General features: G+C 36.4%; 1 protein-coding gene across 3 annotated transcripts in view; it reads left to right on the forward strand.

Annotated features, from left to right (window-relative positions):
* The window catches only part of LOC149547333 (hexosyltransferase GAUT11-like), a 115,948-nt gene that overhangs the window by 61,000 nt on the left and 27,377 nt on the right, over positions 1 to 27,571 (forward strand). The window contains exon 2 of one of the 3 annotated variants that reach the window (XM_089791606.1): positions 346 to 561. The exons of the other annotated variants lie outside the window; for them this stretch is intronic. Within the exon in view, the coding sequence (XP_089647732.1) occupies positions 439 to 561 (123 nt within the window). The 5' untranslated portion in view covers positions 346 to 438. The remainder of the gene's footprint in view (positions 1 to 345; positions 562 to 27,571) is intronic. 3 annotated transcript variants of the gene reach the window in all.

The raw sequence follows: 27,571 nt of genomic DNA on the forward strand, positions 1-27,571 counted from the left end.
TTTCCCGGCCCTGCTCGTAACATGAAAAATAGCAATAAATATCACGTGTCTGCACTCTTTAGAGACATCTGCATATTTTGAAACTCTTTCGCACTTTTCATCCTTTCACAATGGAAGTAGAGCCATTCACTCCATGTAATGGCTGGGTGCATTGAGTGATGTTTAGTCATACCAACTTCACGCATAGGGCAGGCTTCTCAACAATTACCATCCAAACTGCATCAGGCTTCTTTATTACTGCTATGTGTTTGAGCACTTATTTAGGATATTCTTGTTTGAATCTCGTTGGTAATGCTTTCATGTCTTACTCCTAGTTCGGTGTATTGAAACTATCCTTTGCTTCAGAATACTTTTTCAGGTCACCTACATTCTGGTCAGAAGTGCCAAGAAAACTAACTCCATCAAGTTCAAACTGATGCGGATTTGTCACAGAAAAAAATGTATGTTGATGCTCCAGGAAATAGGCATTTATGCAAAGGCTGCTGTGGCAGAGAAAAAACTGCAGGATCACTTGGCCCTGATATTATGTCAACTGGCATAGCCGCTGCAAGCTGTGTCAAAGTGAGGTCCAGTTCCTTGATTGATTCCCATTTTTATTTTATTATTTTTTTTAATAGTGGTTTGTTGCTTACCCTCAAACCATTAACATAACTCTCTCAGCATATAAAAGACATTTGAACATCTTCAAACTGCTGAATGGGATGCTTTCTTAAATGCTGAATCTGTTTAACTGAATTTCCAACTTGATTGTCATGTCCCCACTTGGAACCTGAATTGTGATATTTCCATCCTTTCCACATCAATTTTGTGAAGACGAAACAAAACTGCAAGCTCACATATGAAGAGACCAAGATGTATTAGCTAAACGATACTGAGTATGGAAAATGCTAATTAACTTTTATAGTTGAACAACTAATCCATATGTAGCTTGGTATCTTGATAATGCCCTTAAGTTTTAAATGTTTTTTCCACAAAGGATGCTTATCAAGTCGTAATGTGTATGCTACATTGATAAGCACTTCAATGCCAAATACTGATACCCTTATGACTTGGATGTTGATCCAGTATTTTATTACTCTTTCAAGTGGAAGGAAAAATGCAGACGAACTTGATGATTTGCTTCCAGCATTTAATGTAATGGTCTGTCCCTGACAATCAATTACTGGTGATCCACTAGAACCTCCTTTTGTCCCAGAAGCTTCCTGCATGTAAAATATGTTGAAATCATTAAATCCATCCTTCTTATAGTGAAGGGCATCATGATCCAGGCAGGCCAAGGTCCTTGCTAAAATGGAAACCCTTTCGCCACATTTACATAATGATGCACACTCTGCCTCAACTTCAGAAGGAGCCTCAATCACAGGAACCCCTATCAACCTCAAAAGTTTCTTGCAAGAATTGTTTTGACAAGGATCCAAAAGTCAGGTATACATTTGTGGTATATGTTGTGTGCTGGAACTCCTTCAATAAAATCCTGAACTGCTATCATTAGTTCAATCTGTTCCGAATATATACGAACATACAACCCGTATGCACAAACTGACTCTAAAAATAAGGTGCCATCAGTGGCTCTTGTTGGGGATGTATGCTCCCTGTGAGCATAGAGAGATCTCAGTTATCTCTGGAGGAACAGACCGAGCACTTGTGCTGGGCATGATGCACATGAAACTGGGTGGCGACCAAGCCACCTAAAATAAACATCACTTCTTTCCTCGATCAAATACCCGATTCTGATCCTGCAATACTTTGAACCTGCTGAATATGGTATTATATTGTTACTTAATAAAATCTGATCCATTAACAAGTGTTAGAAAACAATTATTACATAATATGTGCATTTCATTTAACACTTGTCTAGACTTAATTCCTACCATTGCGTTATCAATAGGATCAAATGAGAAGAAATATATTTCACCATCATTTAAATCAAACGTTTGATCTCTTGCTTCATTCATTTGTTCAGTATACATGGAAGAAAAATCCTCAAAAGAGAAATGATAAAAACTTAAAAACATCTCCCTAAGCATATTGTTAGCAAATATTACCATAGGGTCTTCGAGGATACTTACCTTAGTATGCTGTCCATATTACATCCCTATATCAAATTTATCATCCTGATGAGTAATACCCGCTATCTCTGCTCTATGAATGCAATCCTTTGCATCTAACTCTTGTTTAGCCCTCGAAAAGTCATCAAGTATATTTTGATCTTTGCTGAATGGAAGGTTCCTAGGTATGTAATCAGTCATACTTGTATCAGAATGAATCACCTTTGTTCGACTTTCCTTTTGCACACAATCAGCCCCACATTCTGAATGATTCTCCTCATAAGAAAACTTTGAATATAATTCACATTCAGACATTATTGCTTCCGTTTCGTCGAGAATCTGATCAATTGAGATTTCTGAAAAATTTTCAGGACTAATTTGCAGCACATCCTCCTTATTCGATTGCATCTCATCCTCACATTCTAAATGCAAATATTGATCGTAAAATGGATTGGAAAATGGCACTTCCTCTGAATATATTTCTCCATATATGCTATGATTTTTATTATTTTTAGAATCATCCTTAGGCATATCATCATTGTGCTGATTTATTTGATCTAAAAACTCTTCAAACACTGGACTGAAGAAGGCAACCTCGGGAATATCCTCAAAAGAACCTTCATCTGGAACTTCCTCATCCTGTCCTACTTCACTTTCACAAAATATTGTGTCCAGATTCTCCATTATTTCATTGTGTAAGAGATCTGAAGTGATTTTGTAATCCTGCCTAGATGCCTCTTCCTCTTCGTGTATGCTCACATTATCTTCGAAATCTAAAAATGTAAAAGGGTTATATTCTTCACTCCCTTCTACTAGTTCATCATGTATCATATGTATAGTATGTATAACTAGCATTGAAAGTATCATATGTATAGTATATGCAACCCCCCCGGTCCCCTGCCGCCGTCCCCCCACTGTCCCCCTGCTATCCCCAAATTAATGCCCCTCTGTCCCCCCATCTCGGAAACTTGTCCCCTTGTTCTGCTATCCCCCCTTCCCCCAGGGCGGTGTAACTATGATAAATAGATCTTTGAGTTCCACATTCGGTTCCCTAATCGAATCTTTGAAATAAACCAAATCTCCTTTAAGCATGAGTTGGCTCAGAGGATCCAATAACTAATTCTCAAAGAGTTGTTAGAAACTTTCTCTATCGTCTAATGTTTTACCAAATATTAGGAGTGCCAATCTTTAGCATACAGGCACACAACTAATTGACAGGTATCTTCATATGATGATGGTTATTTCCTGCATTGATTACCTTCCCCTTTTTAAGTATCGACATGCAATAATCGTAATCTCGACGCTTGTCATTTCGAATTACATATGTTGTTATCATGTGTACGAAATATATTTTATAACCGGGTTGATCCTTGTCATTTTTTGATGCTTATTTCTGCAAGTTTCACAAGTTTATCATGACCATGCATCTGCATAAAGATTGAGTTGATCTTATGTATCAAAAAACTACAACGCTTTGATGGCAACTAGAAGACGAGCCTAAAGCAATCGGGTTTTGAAAACACATCATAGGTCCATTTTTATACCACCAAATCCCTTATGAGTTTGGTCACGATTTGCATAGTGGACTCATCACTCGAATTGCCTTTAGAATAACAAAATGGCTTGCATCATTGTCGCCAATCGTCAACTAAGCTTGCAATCTCAATGTTTGATATGTGCCTTGGATCTTTTAGAAAGGTATGGAGCATGGATGGATTCAAACCTTTTACATGAACCAATTTGGATTCTTCCACATTGGAGTGAAGTTCGATGAACCACTCTTTTATAACAATGCAAGTTTTTGCATTCACTCGATGATGAGCATCTTGCATCGCCTTGTAGATGCCGTTGCTTTGGATCCTTTATCAACTGATCCAAGGAGGAGTATGGTTGTCAAGAACACAACAACCACCCTCGATATTTGATTTCGGTTACATTATGTGGCAAAGCATTCCATCAAACACTTGTTTGCCTTCCTCCTTATATGTGACAACCTATGATTCATTGGGCACGGGGATAAAATAGAGATCAACAAATAAGCCTGAAATTATAGTGTTGGCATGGGTGTATTTAGTTCATTGAAGTCAATACTTCCCTTGACTTCATCGGATGGAGGTAGTGTCGAAGCTATTAATAGGCTTGGGCGTCGCATGAACATCTTCGATGGTACCACAACGAGCCAAAGCCAAGTGCCCCACTATGCCATCATGATCTATATCATCCTTTGACAATCGACAAAGGAAATGATTCTTTCTTATGAAAATGCACTACATTGAAGCTTCTCTGCAGTGTTACTGTTAATGGGGGTCACTACCGCTAACATTGTCACTATCACCTACTCTCGCCTGTATCACATACTTAAGTAGTTGTCTATTTCCAACTTCAAATGAAGCATCTTTGAATCTTTCAAAGATCATTTAAACAGGGAACTGCGACGATTGAACCTTATTATGAATTTGAGGGATTTCAAATTCTCCAAACTATCAAATTCTCCAAACTATCTCCTTGAGGCTTGAACACCAGGTATCACAAGATTGTCTTTCAAAGAGTGGTTGTCAGGTTAAATTCTTTATATAATGGAGCAATTAGCATTGAATTTTATAAATAGTTACTTTAAAGCATCAGATGGGAACGTGCTCTTACAATTAGGCCAAAAGACAACTGATGCTTTGATCTTATTACTTGCTTAAGCTAAAGGAGCTAGAAATGTGGATTACCAGTAAACGCCCATTTGAATAAAATCTCACAAATTCTATCCATTGCGATCTGTCTTGGATCCACAATGTGAGCATAATTCACCTTCATCGAGATGAACATCTCTTTCGAGATAGGGCATCAAATATTATAACTTCGAAATAGCTGCAGAGTTCCAAGAACAAATATAATAATTCGAGCTCCCGAATCCCTTCATCTTTTTGACCCTGTTATGTGTGTAACTTGGAGGAGTTTTAAAACTTTTGATCTTTTAGAATGACCCAATCAACATGTTGCTACAATTCTCAATGTTGATGAAGTTTAGGGACTTTGGAACATAAAATACCTTTCCTTGATAAGAGAAGACCTCATTTAAGATATTTGCAAAGAATTAGTTGAACTTTTGGTACTTATCTCTTAATACTGGGATGTCACAAGCTTCATGAGCATTTAGGCCATTCTTGATCTTGAGCTTCGAACTCCATGTCTTAACTCTGAACTGCTGACCATCCAACTTCTGAAACTCTGAAACTAAATCATTGGGATGCTTGCAATTTTGTACATGAGCCGCTACTTTGAATTGTTGAGCTCGTGCTTTTGAAATTGGAAAAGTTTGGAGTGTTTGTACTTCTGAATCTCGAACTTGAATCTTTCGGTTAAATGGTTCAAGAGTTTATCTAAATACCACCCTTTTATCAAACACCAACTTTGTGAAAGTATTTTCAACAAAGATTAATATAATAGCTAGGAAAATTAAGGGAACTTCTCTATGCTGCTTGATTTTGAAAGTTCGAAACTCAAGTGCTGAAGGTAAGCCAACATGGGTCATTCTCTTTTCTTTGTATTACCACTTTTATTTTCTTTATCATTGTGTCCATCCCATTATAGACATCCCCCAAACACGGTGCATTTGTATTGGCAAACCAAAGCATAGTCCTGATAGAGTCAGCGAAATCCAATACTTATTCCACATGAGCCCACTAATTGTCATCCAGGATTAGTGACTTGATCTTTTGGGCCCTCTCTATATTTTCTTTAAGTCATTGTTATCAATGGGTAAAGTCATTGTTTTTTCTTCACATATGTGATGCCTCCTTTCTAGAATAAAATTTAATAATAAATAAATAAATATATACATATAATGAAATTCATAAAAAATAAATTGATTACAATTGACTTGATTTAATAATGGAAGAATATAACATATTGATAATATATAATATTACATCTTAACTAATATATAATTTAATACTATATTATTATAATAAAATAAATATATTATTGATAAATAAATATAGCATGTACTAAATAAGATTCAATAACAAATAGTCATGAAGACATATTCATTGATACACATTATTATGAAAGAGAACAGCGACTATAGCAAATGATAAATGATAATATAAACCATGATGGTGACTCCACATTTTATCAAATTGAGAACGTTAAGAAATAAAAATAATTGATTCTTAACAGAAAAATAATCCTAGAGTAGAGAGGTGCATAGTTATCATAAAAAATGGAGTATCAATACAATTAGCATAGCCATAGGGATGCACATTGAATTTGTTATTTTTATGAGGATCACTGCTTATGTAATAGCACTGCATCTGCAGTATGTGTTTTATGAAGGCAGCAACCTATTGAATTTATAAAGAGCATAAGACAAAAAGAGACATGTCTATTCGTTTATTAGGTAATTAATATAATAAAAAATTTTAATTATAGTTTATATATATATATATACCTCCATGAATTATTATTAGATTAATTTTTCACATAATAATACTTAAGATATATATAAATTTATATCTCACTATATGTATGTATGTATGTCTAAATTAGGTCTGTCCAATTGAAGATACCAAACATTAACACTCCCTCTTTGCCAGGGAGGATAAACACATATATTACACTATTGGTAATATTCTGAATGACAAAATTTAAGGATATCTTTGATCAAAAGATATCCACCATTTTGATATCATAAGTATTGGCCTCTAGAATATCAACATATGATATTCACCGAATAGTCTGAATAATGGCCTGTAGAATATCAACACATGATATTCACCAAGTACTCAATAAGGTAATGGCTTGCAGAATATCAACATATGATATTCAACAAATACCTATCATATATGTATACAAACAACTCATAGACCGTCAAGTGAATGACGTCTAACACTTAATTGTTGATTTACAAGATATAATTTATTATGATTTGTTTCAACATTTACATAAACTGTATATCATGATTTAAGTTATTGTAAGATCATCACCTTCCAATAACTTCTACAAATACAAGTGATCATCATTTGGAAGTTGTCACTTCCTCATGATGTACACCAGGGGCTAGTGCAAATAGTGATGCTATAACATTCATGAATCATATTTCTCTGACTGTTACAGTTTCTTGATCACCAGAGAATCCATCTCCTCATGATCTACTCCCTTTGAATCAATACAACCAAGAACATCAAAAGTTGATTGAACCATATCCTCTATCTGCTCCATTTCTTTCCAAGGTTGCCTTTAATGAAACGCCGGACTCCCTCTGAATATCGATTTGAAGATATAGTCGAATGATGTTGTCTCTCTTCTCTATAATTCTAGAGCGATCAATTCCTCCTTTTGTTGGTAATTCGGTATGTTCTACAACTTGTCAATATTATCTACATATTGATTGTGACAGGCATAGTGTCCCAGACTCATACTCCTTTGTAAAAGTGAGATGGTTTCAATGTCTTGACTCCATATTCCTTACTAATTTACACGGTAGTAGAATAGCTAGCCTCACAGACATAATTTGCTCTCTTTTTCATATGGCTATTCTTTGGTTAGAATCTCCCATTATATAAGTTATTGATCGCTTATTTAATATCTTTAATATGTTTATTATTGGACAGCCACCACAATAATTTACTTCAAATCTATATCGTATTAATTATTACCTAACTTTCAAATCTGAATTCTTTCGTCTTCCAATTCCATCATTGTTATTTCTTACCCAGTTTTAAGACTAAATTCTGCAGTCCTCATTTGGTCTATTTATGAAACCTCCATAAATGCGCTTATAGATTTGGAGCCATGACATGTGGATTCTTCTATTGGTAGATGTGACTCGCTTCACCTTATGAAACTTATGTTTGATTGGATTATCCACTACATAGGCTCTTAATGTTTGTCAACACAGTCACAAACATTACGTTTGGTTTTGTTCAAAATTGACGCCTAGATAAAATGAAATTCCACCACCACCATGTGAAGAGCAAAATCCATATTTCACTTGTAGGAATAATAACATTAATATCATGGAGGACATGTATTATTAACAGGCCTGCGGGTCGCCTGCTCTGAGACCATGTTATTTTTATGAGGATCACTACTTATGTTATAGCACTTACTTTGCAGTATGTGCTTTCCAAAGGCAACAACCTCTTGACTTTATAAAGAGCATAAGCTACGAAGAGACATGTCTCTTCATGGGACATGTCTATTCATTTATAGTGGTATCAAAGATTTCCTGTTATACTACGAATAACGATCTACGAAAATTTATCAAAGGAAAACAAAGAAGACTACCATAAACAAAATGGCTAATGAGTTGAGTTCTTTTATGGAACAGACAAATCAGACTAAATGAAAGATTACAAAAGTCCAATTAGGCCCTACTACAAGCCTGACAAATTATGGGAAATTCAATCAACAACCTCAAAAGCAATTCTTCTAGCGGGAGAGATATGCCTTACAAAATATGGGAAATTCAATCAATAGCTTCAAAAACAATTCCTCCAGGGGGAGAGATAGAGATTCTAACCATCCAAAAGATAACGAGTCATCCTCATCTAGACTCCCCATATCTCGTTTGTTACCTAGAGAAGAAATATGAAGGGAGGAAGGAAGAATAAATCAACCAATGAATAGTATTGAGCAAATTGCAAGAGCTTATGCGAATCTTAAGCCCCAGATTATAGAGGAGGTGCCATTTAGAGAGTTTTGTGAAGATAAACAATGAGAGACACCTCAAAGGCACATAAACAAAGAGCTGAAACACAAAGTAAACAAAGTAAACAAGGTAAACAAAGTAAACAAAGTAAACGAAGTAACACTTTAAAATTTTGATAAATCAGAGAAAATAACAGCGCACACATGGTTGTAGAAATTGAATACATTGTTCACTTTGAGCCCCATGATAGAAGAAGACACACTCCAGTTTGCAATACTTTGTTTGGAGGGGGAAGCGCATGAATGGTGACATCATGGGCTTATTTCACTAGGCCACCAAAATATAAACTCCTATGGGGAATTTTCCCAACAACTTATTAGTAGATTTGATGAAAGAGACCTTGAATGGTATTTCCAAGAACAAACCCACCGTAGACATACTAGAACTGTGGATTAGTTTGCCTGTCAATTCCAAGGGTTATCTATTATGATCCTGGATCTTTCTCAAAAGTGGCTCACTTATAAGTTTATAGGAGTTAAAGATTCCACCAAAAATATTGTAAAACCATTTGAAACCCAAAACTTGGAGGGAGTCATTAGAAAAGAAAGAAAAATTGAGTCTAATTCTTCAAGAGAAAGACTCGAGAATCTCCCGTCCAAGATAGAATGTAAATATGTGTTGATGTGAGTTTTGTTTTACTACAACATGCAAAATTAAATACTTGATATTTTAAGGAGAAACACCAGACACTCAATCCTTTGTTAAGCTTGCAAAGTAAGATTATGAAATGATTTCAAGGTTCCTTCTATTGTGGATACCTGTTCAGTGAAATATTGTGATTTGTTAGTTATCACAAAGGGACTTACACTATTCATTCAATAGATATTAACTCTTGCACTTCTAAAGATTTGGCTTCATAATGTGCGATGAAATTATGATTTTGATCTTCAAACTTCAACTTGAACTGAAACTTATTGAGCTTAGCGAGTTCACTTGGCATGACGAATGGTAACGTGAGTGTTATCATTGATTGGCAATTGGTTGGTGAAGATAGTGATGTTGCAAAATAGTGCAACCACTAGTAGAAGAGTGTATCGGTTAACTTATGCATGGTGACGTAGTCAGAGTCACGTCAGACGAATAGGTGAAGTGTGCAATTATGATGGATCAAGGATGGATAGTCAACGAGGATGTGACATGACGAAAGGTGTAACATCCTATTTTCCCGGGTCTTAATTAACAACTATCAACTCAAGGAATATCAGTTATTACTTCGTTTCAAAAGAAGACAGTTATATCATTCATGTTCATGTGAATAAGATTTTCCCTTAAAAATAGTTAGATAAAATTTCTTAACTTAAAAACTTGAAGTACCATCAAATGAAATTATTACAGAAACTTGAAAACTACATACCTTAGAAACTGAGATTGAAATCAACTAGGGATGCTTCTGCAACCACCTGGGTTAGTCCACAAATACCTCTATAACAATACCACAAAAACGACTTCTATCCAATATTGTTAAACCAAAATCAAATGATGATTATCATTAAATACCATTATATAAAATTAGGGCATCACATACCACTGTATCAATTAGGGCATTGTTTACCTTCGGTTCATTTAGGGCTTATGATACCACTATCTCACTTAGGGCTTTTGCAACCATAGATTCAATTAGGGCTTCCAATACCACGGATTCAATTAGGGCTTCCAATACCATGGATTCAATTAGAGCTTCCGATACCACTGTATCATTTAGGGTTCCAGTCATTTCTCAATCAATTAGGGCTTCACATTCCTTTCCTTCCGATTACTTAGCTGTGACAGAATCTCAAGATTAGAATTATGCTCATATTTGATAATCATATAAATGAAAAGCAATCCATGAATCTATTTCTTAGATTTAGATGTAAATAATAGTAACAATGATATAACTCAATTTAACCTTACCTCATAAATAAAAGTGATATTACTTGTTTCTGATAACAATTGTTTCCATAGCTTATCTTTGTCTGACGTACGACTGACATTCTTGGGAAGAGGGGAAACATTGTTAGGGGCTTAACCACCCAACCTCGGACCACACCTTTGTCCCCACACAATCTCTAATGAGATAGGCCCTCCCTACCCGGAATAGGTAGGGGTCATCTTTCCATCTACTGGGCTTCTTGGTGATTAACTCACCGTATGACTTGGCAGCAGGAGATCACAATAATAGGAATGTGCATGAGTTAATAATTAATTCATATAAACGTTGTTCTGTAAATTTGGTACTGATTCATATTATTGATGATTCCTCTCTCACCTCATCACCCGTCTTCTTGGCTACACAGCCGGGTGAATCCTAGGTATACATAATTCTTAAAGCAGACAACTCTGTCTATTAATTAAGAAGATTACATACATCCTGCATTTCACAATCTGTGACTACATAATTATGTTCTTTTTAGATTTCAAATTAGAATGTTTATTTAATTAAATTAATCATAATTGAATTCTCTTCTGCATTCTTGTAGACCCTCTACACCTCCTCACCATTTCAGGCTACCATGCCGGTGATTCCCAGGTGTTCATGAGTCATATCCACCATACACCTTTGTATCTATTATGGCATTATCGCTGGTGAATTCCTTGATGTTAATAATATTTTGGTTTTGCTTAGAAACTTGTGATAGCGTGTGTATTGATGTTGATTCATTTATACAATCAGGTTTATGATCACTACTAATTGAATTCATAAATGATGTTTAACTACAAGGATAATTGATGAAGATCTTCAATGAACTCTATATAATGCAGGGAACCAACAGCAAGATATTATAAATTAATCTCAATCTAACAATGCTTAGCCGGCTATGGTTGTGTTTCCAAATCAGGGCAATAAAAACATCATCACAATGCAATATTCTTATTTTAATTTCTGTTATTAATCTTCTTGAATCCGAATCATACACATATAACAGTGTTAAGGAATTCTGAGAATTATTAACATGGAAAGTACGACTGAAAAGGAATGAAGAAACATGAATTGTAACACGGCACTATGGGTGTGGTATTCTGTATTCATGCTGCAGACTCAGCAATTTAAATACAAGGTAACGCATGATTGAAATGCAGCTTTAAGTTAATGGTATTCTTGAACAGACTCAGCGATTTAAAAACATGGTTAAACATGAGTTGTAACAGAATGTATGATAGTGGTATTCTATACCTATTATTGTCCGCCACATTTCAGTCTGTAATAAATTGTCATAAGTATTTGGATAATATACAAAAACAAGATATACAACTGGTATTGAAATATGAAATAAATAGAGTCATGGTTTGATGGTTCAGTACCCAGTTCTTATAGAAATCAAAACGCATACAGGCATAGTGTTGTGAAAGGAAATAAAAACAAGATCAGTAGTATCTTATGTGACACTGTGATTTCTTGAATCCTTGCGGCAGGAAGAATGACTCCACTCCTTGCTTAGAACCTGCGGATATGGAGATGTGGAGACAGTATGGAATAGCGGAAAAGTAGAGAAAGAAATTTGAAACTATAATTAGTTTCTCTTGTGCTTGAATAAATCTTTGGTGTCTGCACTGTGATCCGCGGCATACATGTTAAGGAAGTTCGGCAACCATGAACTCAATCTTTGAGCTTTGTTACCTTGGTTACCGGTGGTAATGGGTTTGACAGACTGAAGGGAAAAGATCCAATATGTGGTACGACTATGGGAGTCTAATAAATAAAAAAGAGCCCGACTGTATGGCTTCCATCCGTTACAAGAATGCTATACGAATTCCAATCATAAATTCGATGTAAAGCAAGAACATAAAGTTGGAAAATTATAATCAATTCAAATTTCCAAATATTTAATCAATTATAAACAAGGAAAGCATAAAAGAATGGAAAGAGAGTTGAAAGATTATAACTTGAAAATAATAATTCAAATGTTATTAAAATTCGAACATTATTAAAATCTTATATAACATCACTTAATTAATTATTAAATTATAATGGTGCTAAATCATTTTATATTTAAATGTATGTTTATAAATAATTATTAAAAACAATATAACGAAAGATAAATTAAAATTCTTTAAGGTACGTTTTATATTTTAACTCAATTATTTTAATTAAATTATTTATTTAAATAACTCATGCAGTTCCACAGATGTATCCTGTTTCAAATCGCTAAGTCCTCTACCTATCTGCCCAGTGATGGTGATGCCCTGATTAATTCTTTTCTGACAATGCTTCCACCCCTTCGACATGCTCCTTGCAAGGAATTTCTTCGTAATTAAATTATAAATTATATAATCATAAATAATCATAATAGTTAATCTTTCATCTTAGTTCCATGAATTCGTGATTAACGATCAACTAACATGTCATCTTCACTTGAAATCATAACGACCAACTATCTTACCATTTCGCCGGATTATATCAAATTAAACTACCAACTGACTTCATGCAAACCTCAACGGCTATATTTCAAGCTAGGTCAAAAATTGGAATGTAACAAAAGGATAGTTAGAAGTGATGTGACAGGCATCTAGGTCAAAGTGGTGCAAGGGTGTAAGGTTGAGAGGCTACTCATAGACTTGTAGGAAGACAAACATGCCTACATGAATAGGCACCTATATATAGGCAGTCACGTGTATTCCGTGATCAACTCGAGTATGCAATTCAAATTCAAATTTGAGCAGGATTTTATTTTGGATTTAGATATTGAAGTGTATAAAGACACTCAAACTTCATTTTTGGAGTTCAAGTTGTTGGCATTGTAAGTGCAAGCCAGTGAAGGAGATCACAATTGCATAGAGAAGAGCCGAACAATAGACTGATTGTTGAGGACAGGGAGAAAGAGGTGAACCGGTGCAGTTCACGTGAGAAGCTAGAGAAAGGAAGAAAATGAGTGAATCTTCAAGGAGTCATCATGAAGATCTACAAGGTAAGAGTGCTGTTATTTAGATCATTCATTTAGATTTTATTCTTACCATTGCATCTACTTGTAAGATCTTAACCAAGCAAGCTTCCATAGTAAGCTTCATAAATCCTCTAAAAAGGTTAAGGAGTGTTTGTAAGTATTCTAACCAAGTAGTTTTAGCAAGCTTATGTAATCCTCATAGGTTATGAACATTCCTAACATAGTTTTTTTTCATTAGGAACAATTGTAGCCTTTAACAGGATAACCCTTTACATGCAGTATTAGGGCTAGTGGGTTATTATTACCACCGTGGTTTTCATCCTCTCACCAAGGGTATCCATGTACAAAATCTCTGTCATTGATGTATGTATTTGTGTGTGAGTTTACTTGCTTTTACAATGTTGCCTTCATTGTTTTATTGTTGTTTAGAATGCTTGCAGTAAAGTTTTTTCAGCTAGGAATAGGGTTAATTGATAAGAAAGTTTGTACTGATTCAACCCCTTCTCAGTATCAGTTGGGGCTAACAATTGGTATTAGAGTGCAAACCCTAGCAGCAATCAGCTTAACAACTTGAGGGAAGATCTAATGCAAGCATTCAAATTGTAGAAACAATTCGATGAAGCTTTTGATACTATTGAAGGTTTAAAGGATAAGCTGAGAGAGTCATTAAGCAAGAGGAAGAAACTAATGAAGAAACTTAGTGAGAGTGAAGAACTCATTGAAAAGATGGAAGATTAAAGTAGATCAGAGGAGCCAGATGAAGCCATATTTGATCTCATCAAAAACAACGAGAAGCTGGAGGAAAACCGTGGCAGTGATGTAGAAAGAAAAGGAAGAAGCAGTCAAAGGAATGAGAAAGGCACAAGAGGAAAAACACAATGCTATTCTGGCCAAAGAGGAGGTGGAGGATGTTAGAATCTGATAAGATTAATAACCCAGAAAACTAGTGCAAAGAGTAAATATCTAAACTATGAATGCAAATGATACAAAATCAAAATAGCATCATAGAGTTAGTCTCCAAGAGAGTAATGCAAATGTTGGAAGCAAAATAGCATTAAGAGGATGCAAAAACAAGAGATGCGAATACAAGCCAGGTAGTATGCTTATATAGGCTAGGAAGAGGGAGGAGGTGGCAACACCAACCAATGAGGAGCAACCATCTATCGGACTAAAGATAGCAAAGTATCTTCCCAAGATAGCTAATGGATGCTCACATGTAGGAAGGTGACACCTCACAACCATTCACCTAATAAGACATGCTTTATTAACCTAAGTGAGATTATTAAAAGTGTAGGAAAAACCTAGCAAAATAAGAAAAATAAAAAACTACACTAACACCCCCCCATAAGCGAAGCTTAGGTGGATGCTAACCTAGCAAAGCTATGAAAGCAGGAAAATGGGTCTCAGCAACAAGGCCTGATCAGGTACCCAATACAAAAAAAAGAACTAGATGAAGGAAACTAAGCCTCCAATCTAGGAAATGTCCCAAAGAGAGGAACAAAAAAGAGCATGAAGCATCTCCGAAGCATGAAGCTGCAAACACTGTTAGAAGAAACTGCTGGAACCCCCATTGAAATAGTGCATGACCAGGTAGAGAAGACAAAGTCTGAAGAGCTGATCAATCGAAGAGGTGACCTCCAAAGGTAGGAATGAATGAGTGTCTATATAGTAGATGAACCATCTCACCGAAATGCATAGGTGCCTAGCCACTGTATCCGCCTAGTACATAGGAACAAAAACTGAATACGTAGATCACTCAACCGAACCAAAGAAGCAATAGAGCCAACAGGTGAACTCCCCTATAATGCTAAACAGGGAGAGGGGTGACCGGAACACTGAAATGCAATGCCAAAAACATCTGCAAGAAGAAGAATCAGGAACACCAATAGTGCAATAGAAGTACAAGCACAGGATAAAGGGCGGTGTCACCAACACACTGCATGGGCTAATGTCGTGGAAGAAAAATTCACTTGACAAAGGTGGATGAGCACAAAATGGCAAAACATCATGACCCCCCATGGCACTTTATAACTGAGTGCGAGTACAAACAAACACAAGGTGTACAAGATCCCAGATATGCAAAAGCAGGCACTTTATCTCAGTGCGTTTACAGAAAAAGGAATGCAACAGAATAGAAGCATACAATGCTCAGAAGTCAGAAAGAAGAGTGAGCCAAAAGAACAGAAGAAGAGATTCCAGGACCTGTAGAATCCAAGTAATCCGCCAGAGTGCGAAAGTGCAAAACTCGAAGGAGAAAGAACCTGGAGCAAAATCTGGATAAAAGACCTCTGCAACTGAATAACTCATAGAACCAGCTTTCCAACGATATCTGGCGAGCCCAGAAAAGAGTCTGAATGAGTGAGATATGGCTCCCGGAAGGCAAAATAGAACATCTGGCTTTGACTGCCAAAATAGGCAACTAGACTGTAGCAAAAATAAAAAAAACCTGTACCATCATCTTCGTCTCAGAACCAGCTTTCCGACGCATTTTTCGGATCGAAAAAATACGTCCGTATGCTCAAGTTACGGAAGAAAAACCGACAGGGCCTCCTCATGAAGAGCATATGCTAAAAGTGAAATTGGGGCACAATAATCAAGGAAACAAATAGCATCACTGCGATCTACTCGAAAAATCATGCACTTTCAAAAAAAGAATCACCTCGATACGAGGTCGTATGAGAAAGTTATGATCTTCCGAAGTTTCCAAAATGAGAACTGTGCACAGTCACGGCTGAGAATCTTCAATTTCTGAAGAATTCATGCATGAAAATCAAAAAACAACTCCACTAATGGATAGAGCACAAAAAAATAGCCAAGTTCATAACAAGAATCATCAAAATCGGAGTCTGTATGAGCAAGAATGAGACATTTGAAAACTGCATTCAAATCTGCGACTGCCAACGGAGAGGGGTATGGCTGTAGCTTTGCATGCTCGATTCTACAAAATATACAGCTTGCATGCAAAATCTAAAAGATACCCAGATGGTTTTTCAGGGCTGCGAACAAAACATCAGAAAGCGTTTTTCTTGCTGATGTACAAAAGATGTTGCTGTAGTGTAAATCAAACGCTTTTAATAGTAAAAAACGGCTCCAAAAATCAAAAAAAGACCCCAGCAACCAGAATATGACATGCAAATGCTAGATCAGCTTCCTAAGTCCATCAATGGCATGCTGGAACTTGCAAAACTGATTGAAAACTCCAAATATGCAAGTTGGTTGTCAGATTTGAGATTGAAACCCCAGAGAAAAACCGTTTTTGTCAAAACTTTTCTGATTCTCAGGATCATCCAAAGATGCAAGAGAAGAGCATACTTCGTTTTTCAAAAAACTACAATAAAGTTTATTTGCCCCCTCCGAATCTCTCAAATAAGGAAACTAAAATCTACTCTTGCACATAGAAAAGCTCTGATACCATGTTAGAATCTGATAAGATTAATAACCCAGAAAACTAGTGCAAAGAGTAAATATCTAAACTATGAATGCAAATGATACAAAATCAAAATAGCATCATAGAGTTAGTCTCCAAGAGAGTAATGCAAATGCTGGAAGCAAAATAGCATTAAGAGGATGCAAAAACAAGAGATGCAAATACAAGCCAGGTAGCATGCTTATATAGGCTAGGAAGAGGGAGGAGGTGGCAACACCAACCAATGAGGAGCAACCATCTATCGGACTAAAGATAGCAAAGTATCTTCCCAAGATAGCTAATGAATGCTCACATGTAGGAAGGTGACACCTCACAACCATTCACCTAATAAGACATGCTTTACTAACCTAAGCGAGATTATTAAAAGTGTAGGAAAAACCTAGCAAAATATGAAAAATAAAAAACTACACTAACAGAGGAAGCACTTATAATATCCCAAGAGGCTAAAAGAACAACTGAGGAAGCAACGAGAAGAAAAGATGCTCAAATAGCGGAGATAGGCATGGAGTAGTTCACGCAATTGACTAAGCAAGTACTCAAGTTGATTAAAGAGATGAGTACGAATAAAAGGAACGCGAAGCTAAGAAGATCGATGAACAATTGCGAGCTCAAAGAAGAGATAAAAGTACCATTGGTCTTGGCTACGTAGGCGAGAACAATACTGAAGCTGGAGAATCATTTGAAGACAATAACCTGCACTTCAAGGAGTCTGGAACGACATTTCCAAAATGTAAGAAACCTACTAAACCCACTTATTATTGTGGTAAGAAGGGACATACGTCAAATGTATGTTGGTTTAAGTAGATATCATCTATCAAGCAGTGTCCCTTTGATGGGTACTGTAATAATTGCCATCTACATGGCCATACTGCACAAGTGTGCATATTTCATTTTAATGAGAAGAGGATAGATGACATTGTTACTATTGTAACAAGTATGGGCATAGAGTTGAGGGCTGCAGATCAAGAGCGAGATTTAACTAGTCATTCCAAAGTCAATGAGTCCCACTGGAAGGGACAAGTTCGTCACACCAGTTTGCTCTACCTGTGGGAACAATGGTTATCCTGCAACACACTACAAGCTAAGGATGAGTCAGAGGAAAAACACTAGACCATGGAAAGGTATTGGAGTGATGTGTTTCAAATGTTACTAGATTGGACATCTTGTAAGAGATTGCTTAAGCAATAGAAGACAAAACAATTAGTCTCCTGATAGGCAAGGGAAGAGCAAGATTGTAGACAAAGAGAAAGTCGGGAAGGACTTTGCTAAGATATCGACCAAGAAGAGCGATGAAGGAGAGTCAGTGAAGCCTGCAGAGGTTTTAAGCTCACCGGTCAGTGGTGAGATCTCAAAGGTGATCTAAGCTGATCTGTAGCTTAAGGGGTTATGTAATCATGGAAAATCCTACACCAATGCCCTAGTCTAAACCGGTTAATCGCATAATGACCGGTTAATCACATAATGTGATGTCAAAGGTTGCTGATTGTTAAGTACACCGACAAATATGCACCACTTGTAGCTCACAAGATGAAAGGTGAAAAGTGACTGTTGCTCAATGAATTGAAAGCATTAAATGACTCGAGTCTAGTGGTAGGTGAAGAGTTTTCTTACCATTGCAACCCTAATGTTACAATTGCTAGATATCTATAGATTAATCACAAGTCATTTATCAGTTTGAATGATTGAAATCTCTCAAGCTTTCATAATTGCAAATATCTAGTGAATTTGTGATTATTGTGATTGAGCAAACAGTAAAGTGTAAATAGTGGATCATTGCACAAGAAACAATGACAAAATGAGTAAAGTGCCACCAATGAAAAGAATAGATCAAATGACTGAAGAAGTCAACAAAGTGATGTTGATCGATGGAAGAGAGATCGATCGTCCTGAATATGAGAGCATATTGTTGAAAGGAGAAGATGTAGGAGGTAGATTGTCATAATAACCTGCTAATGTTCTACTTACAGAAGATGTAAGTGCATAACTGGATGTTGAGATACAAGAATTGGGCGACAAGACAATTCTTGAGTTGTATGAAACATTTTTCTCATAAGGGGCTTTGAAGGATGAACACAAGTGTTGGAATACTTTAGAATAACTGAGGGGGGGGTGAATCATTTATCCAAGGTCCCAGTGTACAAATAAAACTTTTCAGTACTGCAACTTATGCATGCATTGACTATTCAATATACTAAACATATGCATATTGCTGTCCCGTTTCAAAATAACTTTGTAGAAATGTAAACATGCAAAACCACAAAATCTATCACACATTTTGACACGAGGATTTTACATGGAAACCCAATTTGGGAAAAACCACCAGTAACATACTACCAATTTTCACTCTTCTGAAGTGAGCTTTGTGAGAAGCCAAACCTGTTAAGGGTTACAAATGCACACTATTAAATTTGACCTGGTTAAAGGATTTCAATCGCTCTATTAAGAGTGAGCCTTGTTAGAGGACTTTAGAACATTTCATTAGAATGTCACCCTGTTAAAGGATTTAAAATGACTGTTAGGTCGACCTTAATCCAAAGGATTTATCTAGATTGATACAATGATTAGAAAGTAGTAGTGGGACTTGATTTGAGAATAAAACACAACTCACTTCTAGATTACAGATCTCTAGTTTAGTCCTCCATTTTGCTTAGCATTCATACCCTTCATCTTTGATTACTTGTTCACACTTCAAGCATTCAACCTCTTAAGCCTTCTTTCTTTGCATGCCAATTGTAGACTCTTCTATTCGGCCACCATATGAAGCAACACCCTAGACTTCTTATCTTCCTTAAGTTCTCGCACATGATAACTGTTGCTTCTGGCTTGTTATCTCTATAATTAGAAAATTTAGGTCATTTGCCGCTTAACCACCATCATTCATTCTAGGGTTAGGTATTCAATGAATCTACCCACTTTTCCATTTTAGTCCCTTCTAAAAACTTACTCTTTGAATTTGCGTCAAAAACAATTTATCTTGAATTCTATGCCACCAACTCATCATAGAAATCTTCCGCACGCTTCACACAATTCAAGAAATCACACTTTGTCGGCTCAGATTCATCAAATCTTTGACCTAACACATTTTACTGTTACTCGGCATCCACACTGTTCACTCGGCAACAATAGTTTTTTGATGCTCGGCCAACACTGGTTTGCTTGGCATCAACTAAGTCTTCCTTGCTCGGTCACTACTGTCATTTCCCTGATGCTCGACACTTACTATATTTTTTCCAACGCTCGACACACGCTGAATTCTGCTTGGCTTGAACTAAGTTTGATCGGCCAGGCTTGGTAGATGCTTTTTATGAAAACACTTCTTTAGGCTTAGCTAGAGTAACCATTCACTTTAGCCTTAAGTAGATCAACAATACATGATATCATCAATGTCTTACTTGGTCTTAGTGCTCCTTTTATACACCAAATAACTCAACCTTTCTCTAGGTTCTCTTGTTATCCTTTCTTTTGAAATCCTTTTCATCAATCAAACAAATGATAGCATTTAGACCAAATTAAGCAATTGTCTCACAAACAAGTAATAGGTTTGACATCAGTGACAAAATAATGATTGTTCCATGATAGTTTCATCAATCTTCTTCACTTCAACAATCTCATTTCAACAAGCACTTAGAGAAGTCTACCCTAAGCCAAGTTATAGACATACCAAACTTCTTTCATGAAGAATGGGTGAGTTTTGTGTTGAGCAGGGTTCATGATCAATAATTGTGGCTAGATGAGCCATATAAAATCACGAAGTCAGTGATATAGAAAGCAACTTTATTAGATGAGCCATATAAAATCACGAAGTCAGTGATATAGAAAGCAACTTTATTGAACGCTACTGGAAATGAGCTAACCACAAGTTTGATTTTGGCAAGGCAAGCTACAGAGCTCCTAGAAGGACATCTGTCTCATAATGGAAGGGCTTGCATAGTAAATGACATCCCAAATTTGGAAGTAAGATTCGTGGTGATGGTAATAGGCTATAGAATATATCACTCAGGCAAGGAAAATGACATCCCTAGCAGAGCATCATACAGAGCTCATCAAATCATACACGAAAAGGCTATACTTAACCCGAGCGGATGGTTGCATGGCCAAATTATGGAGAATCTAGGTATGATCAAGAACGATTTTAGCAACCAAGTTCTTAAGTTTGGTTCAAAATTAGTATGCATATTCTTCTATTTTAGAGGAGAATTCTTAGGGTTTCAACCCTTCAAATGGTAAGAGGAGCGACCATTTACTCCACAGATTAGCAGAATGTGCAGGAGACTCGAGGGCAGAGGGAATGCTACTTTGTGGGAGTATTTTAGGAGCTTTCAACAATAAATGCACAAGTGAGAAACAATTCGTGCCAGTTTGGTGGAGAAATACAAGACCAATATATATTTCATTGCAAACTCAAACAAATGTATCCTACAAGTTGTGCAACCAAGAACTCACTAGTTGATACCTTTTTTGTATGAGTTAAGTGAAGAAGTGGCAAAGCCACACATAGAGTGGCTAGTGGCTGTGCCAGAAAGCCCGATTCTGCCAAGGTTTGGCACCTGTTCAGACTTTTGAAATAGACTTCTTAAGTAGAAGAAGGCAGAGGAAAATACGCTACAGAGGGTGATCACAAAGTCAAACAACAAGGTCATCCAAAGTCATAGAGATTGAAGAGATGGGCGATGAAGAGGTGGAGGCTAAACTCACCATAGAATCTGCACCTAAGTCTCAAGAATGGATGGAGGAAAAAGAATCATCATCAACATCATTGGAGAAAGGATCATTTGATACCCAAATTGACAGAGAGGTAAAGAAGATAGTGAAGAAAGGTAAGAGGAAGCCAACCTCACTCTCATTAGACGACATTCTAGATGAAATAACAAATCATAGTAATTGTGCTATACTAAAAAAATAGATTCTCCAAGTTTAATAAAGAGAAAAAGAACAAGATTGTAAAAGCAGTGCTGACAAGTATGGTGGCAACTGGTAAAAGACCAATGGAAATTAGAAGCTTTCTACCCAAGGAACTAAACATAATTATATATGACAAATGAAGCACAGGTGCGCATAGCTTTGGAAAAATGCTATATGAGACTCTATCCAAAATGAAATCTGAGATGAAGAAATGAATAAAAGAACATTGATAGAAGTATATAGGCACATGTTTAGCATGCGCGAAAACATAACTAATATACTAACCGGTCAAATAAAAGTAGCTCATAAAAATATAGTTAAGCATTAGCAAGAGGTAGCTAAGGAGATAGTCGATCTCATTTTGAAGAACCAACAAGAATGCATCAAGGTAAAACTAGAATCAAAAGGAAAAGGTACAAGTGAAGAGGCTAAGGAAACAAAAAGTAAGAAGGATGAACAAGGAGTGAGCTAGGGCACAATGATGTAGGCCAAGTTAAAGATGCAACAAGTGTTGAAAGAGAATAGGTGTCATAGGAGTTGGGCACCACAGAGAAATAAGCAGAAGTGACTAAGGAGTCATCTCTTGAACCACTAAGGTAGCAAAGTGCACTAGAAATTCAAACTTTGGATTCTGAATAAAATGTTCCATCGGTCGCACAAGACTACACCGCTCCCCAAGGAGAACACAAAGTGAAGATAAAGCTGAGTCACTTGTCATCATGACTCAACCAGAGATAGATGAGACCATCAGGAAAGCAACACAGGAAGTTGAGTTCTCTCCAATGGGAAAAGCACCTGAACAGTTACAGGTCCCAGTCAGGGAAGAAGCACTACCAAAAGGGAAAACTCTTGAGAAGGAGCAAACACAAAAAGAGTCATTGACAAAAGACAATAATGACTCAGTAGTAGAGGAAGCACAACTTGAAAATGTAGAGACAATTATGAGAGAAGTGACACCATTAAGATCGAAGGTGTTTGAAAGAAAAAAGATTGGATAGAGAAGTATGAGGAGTGTGAGAAGTAAGTCGAGGACTAAAGGAGGTGCACCCTATAGGAAGAGAAGGCGAACGGGTTGACAATTATCATCATCATCACCGTCGTCATTATCGAGTTCTGAAGATGAAGGAGAACACTTCAAAATGTGATGCAATAACAAAGGTAGAGAAGGAATCCCTTAACAAAGTTGTCGCAAAATGGAAACCCAGAGTAAAGCAAATGAGTTTGGAAGAGCTTAAGGAGTACTCAGAGATTCTAAAGAGGCATGAAAAGCTCGACGTAGTGAGTAAGGGATAACAAAGGGGCAGAACACTGGTCACGACTAGAGACATAATTGCAATACTAGTGTCAGAAGCCACATATGATCTTGATGTGGATCTAATTAGTCAGCTTATGGATTTAGTTAACGACCTCAAAGAACAACCAGGATATATTGAAAACATAGCAAAAAAGAAGATGGAAGCAAAGAAAATTGAGCAACTTGTAAATTTGGTTGAGCTCAGAAAGACTACAATACATAAAGTAAAAGATGAAATGAACGTGACACTCAAAGCTGCAACACTTGTACTGCAAAGAATGTCTGACCCAAGTTCGTTCACAAGAGACTTGGTGCAAACAATCCAACAAGCTCAACAGGAGCTTCAATAGATACAATAACAGATTCAACTACAGAGTATATAGCTAAGACTTAGGAAACCCTTCATCTAATTCAAAGGGTAAAAGATGAATAGGAAAAGTGGAGTCTACAACTCTTTGAGCTTCAAAGCATTATGTCACCACCAACAGGTATAATCCAAGGCCATATTAAAGATGTAGAGATCATCATCGCCATGCAACCGATCAACACACTGGATGAGATTGAAGAACACTTGGCTGATATTCAAAGTGCGACTGTTGCACTCACCAACCCAAAGGCATCATGGGCTGCCCACCTTGCAAGTGCACAAGGTCAATACAAAGATATATTTGACAGACTGTAACCCTTTGTCATTGATGACAAAAGGGTTGAGAATGTGAACAGGGGAGATGAACAAAGTCAGTGAAATAGGGGGAGATGATTAGTGAAATAGGGGAAATGAACAAAGGAAACGAAAAGGGAAAGAATAAACATAGGTGGAGCGTAAGAGAAAAGTAAGGCACAAGAAGAAACAAAAGGAAAGAGACAAGGCATAAGAAATTGCGTTGAAGGAGAGTTTCAACATTCTTAGACTAAGTCCACTAGTGTAAATGTCTTCTACCAATATAGTCGAACAAATAAAGGAGAAACAAATTGATGCCAAAGGTCTTGACAGAATGATACGGCTGGTCAAAGGTTTTTCCATCAATGTCAAAGGACAAGATTGTTGGACTTAGCAAGTCCACTTGGCATGACAAATGATAATGTGAGTGTTATCATTGATTGGCAATCAGTTGGTGAAGATAGAGATGTTGCAAGATAGTACAACCATCGGTAGAAGACTGTATTGGTTAACATATGCATGGTGACTTAGTCAAAGTCACGTCAAACAAATAGGTGAAGGGTGTAGTAATGAAGGATCAAGCATGGATAGTTAGCGAGGATGTGATAGGATGAGAGGCTAGTCAAAAGTGATATGATAGACATTTAGGTCAAAGCGACAGAAGGACCAAGGTTGAGAGGCTACTAATAGACTCGCAGGAAGACAAACGTGCCTACATGCCTACATGCATAAGCATGTATGTCTAGGCAGTTATGGGTATTCTGTGATCAGCTCGAGTATGCAATTCAAATTCAAATTTGAGTGGGATTTTGTTTTGGGTAATGATGCCCAAATATCAAAGAGTATATAAAGACACTCAAACTTCATTTTTGGAGTGGTTCAAGTTGTTTGCATTGTATGTGCAAGCTAGTAAAGGAGATCACAATTGCATAGAGGAGCTGAACAATAGACTGGTTGTTGAGGACAGAGAGAAAGAGGTGAACAAGTGTAGATTACATGACAAGCCAGAGAAAGGAAGTAGATTAGTGAATCTTCAAGGAGTCATTGTGGAGATCTATAAGGCAATATAGTGTTGTTATTTAGATCATTCATTTAGATTTCATTCTTATCGTTGCATCTACTTGTAAGCTCTTAACCAGGCAAGCTTTATAAATCCTCTCACAAGGTACTTCCTAGGAGTGTTTGTAAATCCTCTAACCGAGTAGTTTAGCAAGCCTATGTAATTCTCACAGGTTATGAACATTTCTAATAGAATGTGCTCTCAGAAGGAACAACTTTAGCCTTTAATAAGGCAATTCTTTACATGCATTATAAGGGCTAGTGGGTATATTACTTCCACCATGATTTTCATCCTTTCACCGAGGGTTTTCACGTACTAAATCTTTGTGTCATTGATGTATGCATTTGTGTGTGAGTTTACTTGCTTTTACAGTGTTGCATTCATTGTTCTATTGCTGTTTAGAACACTCGTAGTAAAGTTTATTTAGTTAGGAACAAGGTTAACCAATAAGAAATGTTGTACTAATTCAACCCCCTCTCAGTACTGGTTGGGGCCAACAAAACTTATTGCTACTTCTATCTCTAACTAGGAATGAAAGGAATCATGGATGACTTGGACTCTCCTAGACACAACTTAATCAGCGATTCCACTCACCCGACTCCACTCAACTAGTGCAAGCTTCTAAGGATATAATCAAATGGTTTTCAAATCAATATCTACCCTCTTCAATCCCATTAATGGATGCAAATTGAAGATTTGATATCAATTGAAGTTAAGTACTTTCACTAGCTCATCACACAAGGCACTCCTACTGTCAGCAAGAGGCTAGTGGCCTAGTTTATATTTGAGTCAAGCAAATAAATATCCACAATTCTTTCCTCCAACTAAACTACTTCTAAACAACATGAAATGAAATCCTAACTTGAGTGAGGAAATATGGATCACCATGCAATAATGCAATCTCCAACAAGTCCCTCTTTTACAAATGATAGGGGTGAGATTTATATAGGACACCCAATTACAATGAACAGCCAAGATTGATTTGATATCAAGGGCCAAGATTAATCCACATAAGCCCTAATTAGCGTTTCCATAACAATAGCTACAAATATTAAATACCCACCCAATTACAATTAAGCATCACCGTGTGGACCAATTTGAAAATTGCATTGCCTTCATGGGCCAATAAGAAAATAGATTAGGCATAGCCACTTGATTAGATGCACCAACAAATAGGCCAATGAGAAGGGAGAACTTGTAGAAGAAGCCATCTCTTAGTAGACCAACGAGAAAATTTAAGTGCAACCAAGAACTAATAAGAAAAAAGACCATTATGCCACTTTGTCATCTTAACCTGCAAGGCAAACCACCACTTGTAAATGGTTTTAAAAACTTAAATGATAATTGCAATAAGATAGAGAATCATCACAAACTTGTCATTTTAATTGCCAATAAAAATAATTTAAAAGAGGTAATGCAAATTTGATTTGAAAATATTTAATTTATTACCATTTATGATTTATTTTCCACTAATTTAATTTCCCATTTGTTAAAATTGATGACATTTGTATTACGATAATAGATAGTTTCTATTATCTCTATTTAGTATCTAATGGATATCTATTATAATCTTTTGTAAATATTAGAATGTTTCTAATATTTGGTTTTCTGTTTCTATAGTAAAATGATTCTATTCTTTACGATTGTTTGTTAAGGAAACATCGTCCTGTCTCTTGTATAAATTGATCTCTTGATCATTGTCAATAAAAAGCAAGTATTTTAGCAATTACTTCGTACTATGGTATTAGAGCCAATACTCTAAATTTTTTCAAAAATAATTATAGTTTCTTGGTTGAAATTATCTGCCTTTTATTTTCAAAATTATTTACATGCATATTTTCTTCCAACTCTCTCTATAATCCGACTAGGGTTTCTGTTTTGAGAGATCTGAATCTGTCAACTTCTTGTTCGGTTTTGCAACCCATTTCTGTCCAGATCCGCCATTTTTTCTGCATATTCGATCTCCATGGCTGCCGACTTGCTTTTTTGCTCGAAACCCTAGTTTATTTTACCTCAACCTTTTTCTGATTCTAGATTCTTGATGGGTTTTTCCATGTCCAATTTTTCTGGGTGCCTCAATTTTCCAAGCGAGCTGATCAAGAAATGGATAACATATTGTTATTGGATATTTCAAGCTCTATTCTAGGTATCCCTTAAAATTTTCTAGGTCTTCCATTTTTTCCTTGAAGAATGTGCCTTCACATATTTTCACCTTTTTTGTTGGAAAATGTGCCATGCCATCATTGACCAATATTTTGCTCGAGTGCAATTCAAAATTCAATGGTCGAAATCATGGCACTTGGAACCAGAGGATCATAACAATTTTGAATATTAGAATATCGATCAAATTGTTTTGGGTGTTACATAGTGTCCAACTGCCCGTGGTGCTGATAAGGATTCATGGGATCTGAAGAATCAAAAGGCGGTGATGCTTCTCAAATTATTCATGGCTGATGATCAACTCTCTCAGATTCCATCTAACAAGACTACTGCCGAGATATGGGCACATCTCAAAGGTCTTATAAGACTTCTGACAAAAGCAGAGCTTTCTTCTTGAAGAACACTTTGTTCTCTATTATCATGGATGAGCGAATCTCACTCCAAGCTCACTTGA

Source organism: Cupressus sempervirens, chromosome 7 (assembly GCF_028749045.1).
Source record: "Cupressus sempervirens isolate cs-2001-9-10 chromosome 7, ASM2874904v1, whole genome shotgun sequence".
Classification (NCBI taxonomy): domain Eukaryota; kingdom Viridiplantae; phylum Streptophyta; class Pinopsida; order Cupressales; family Cupressaceae; genus Cupressus; species Cupressus sempervirens.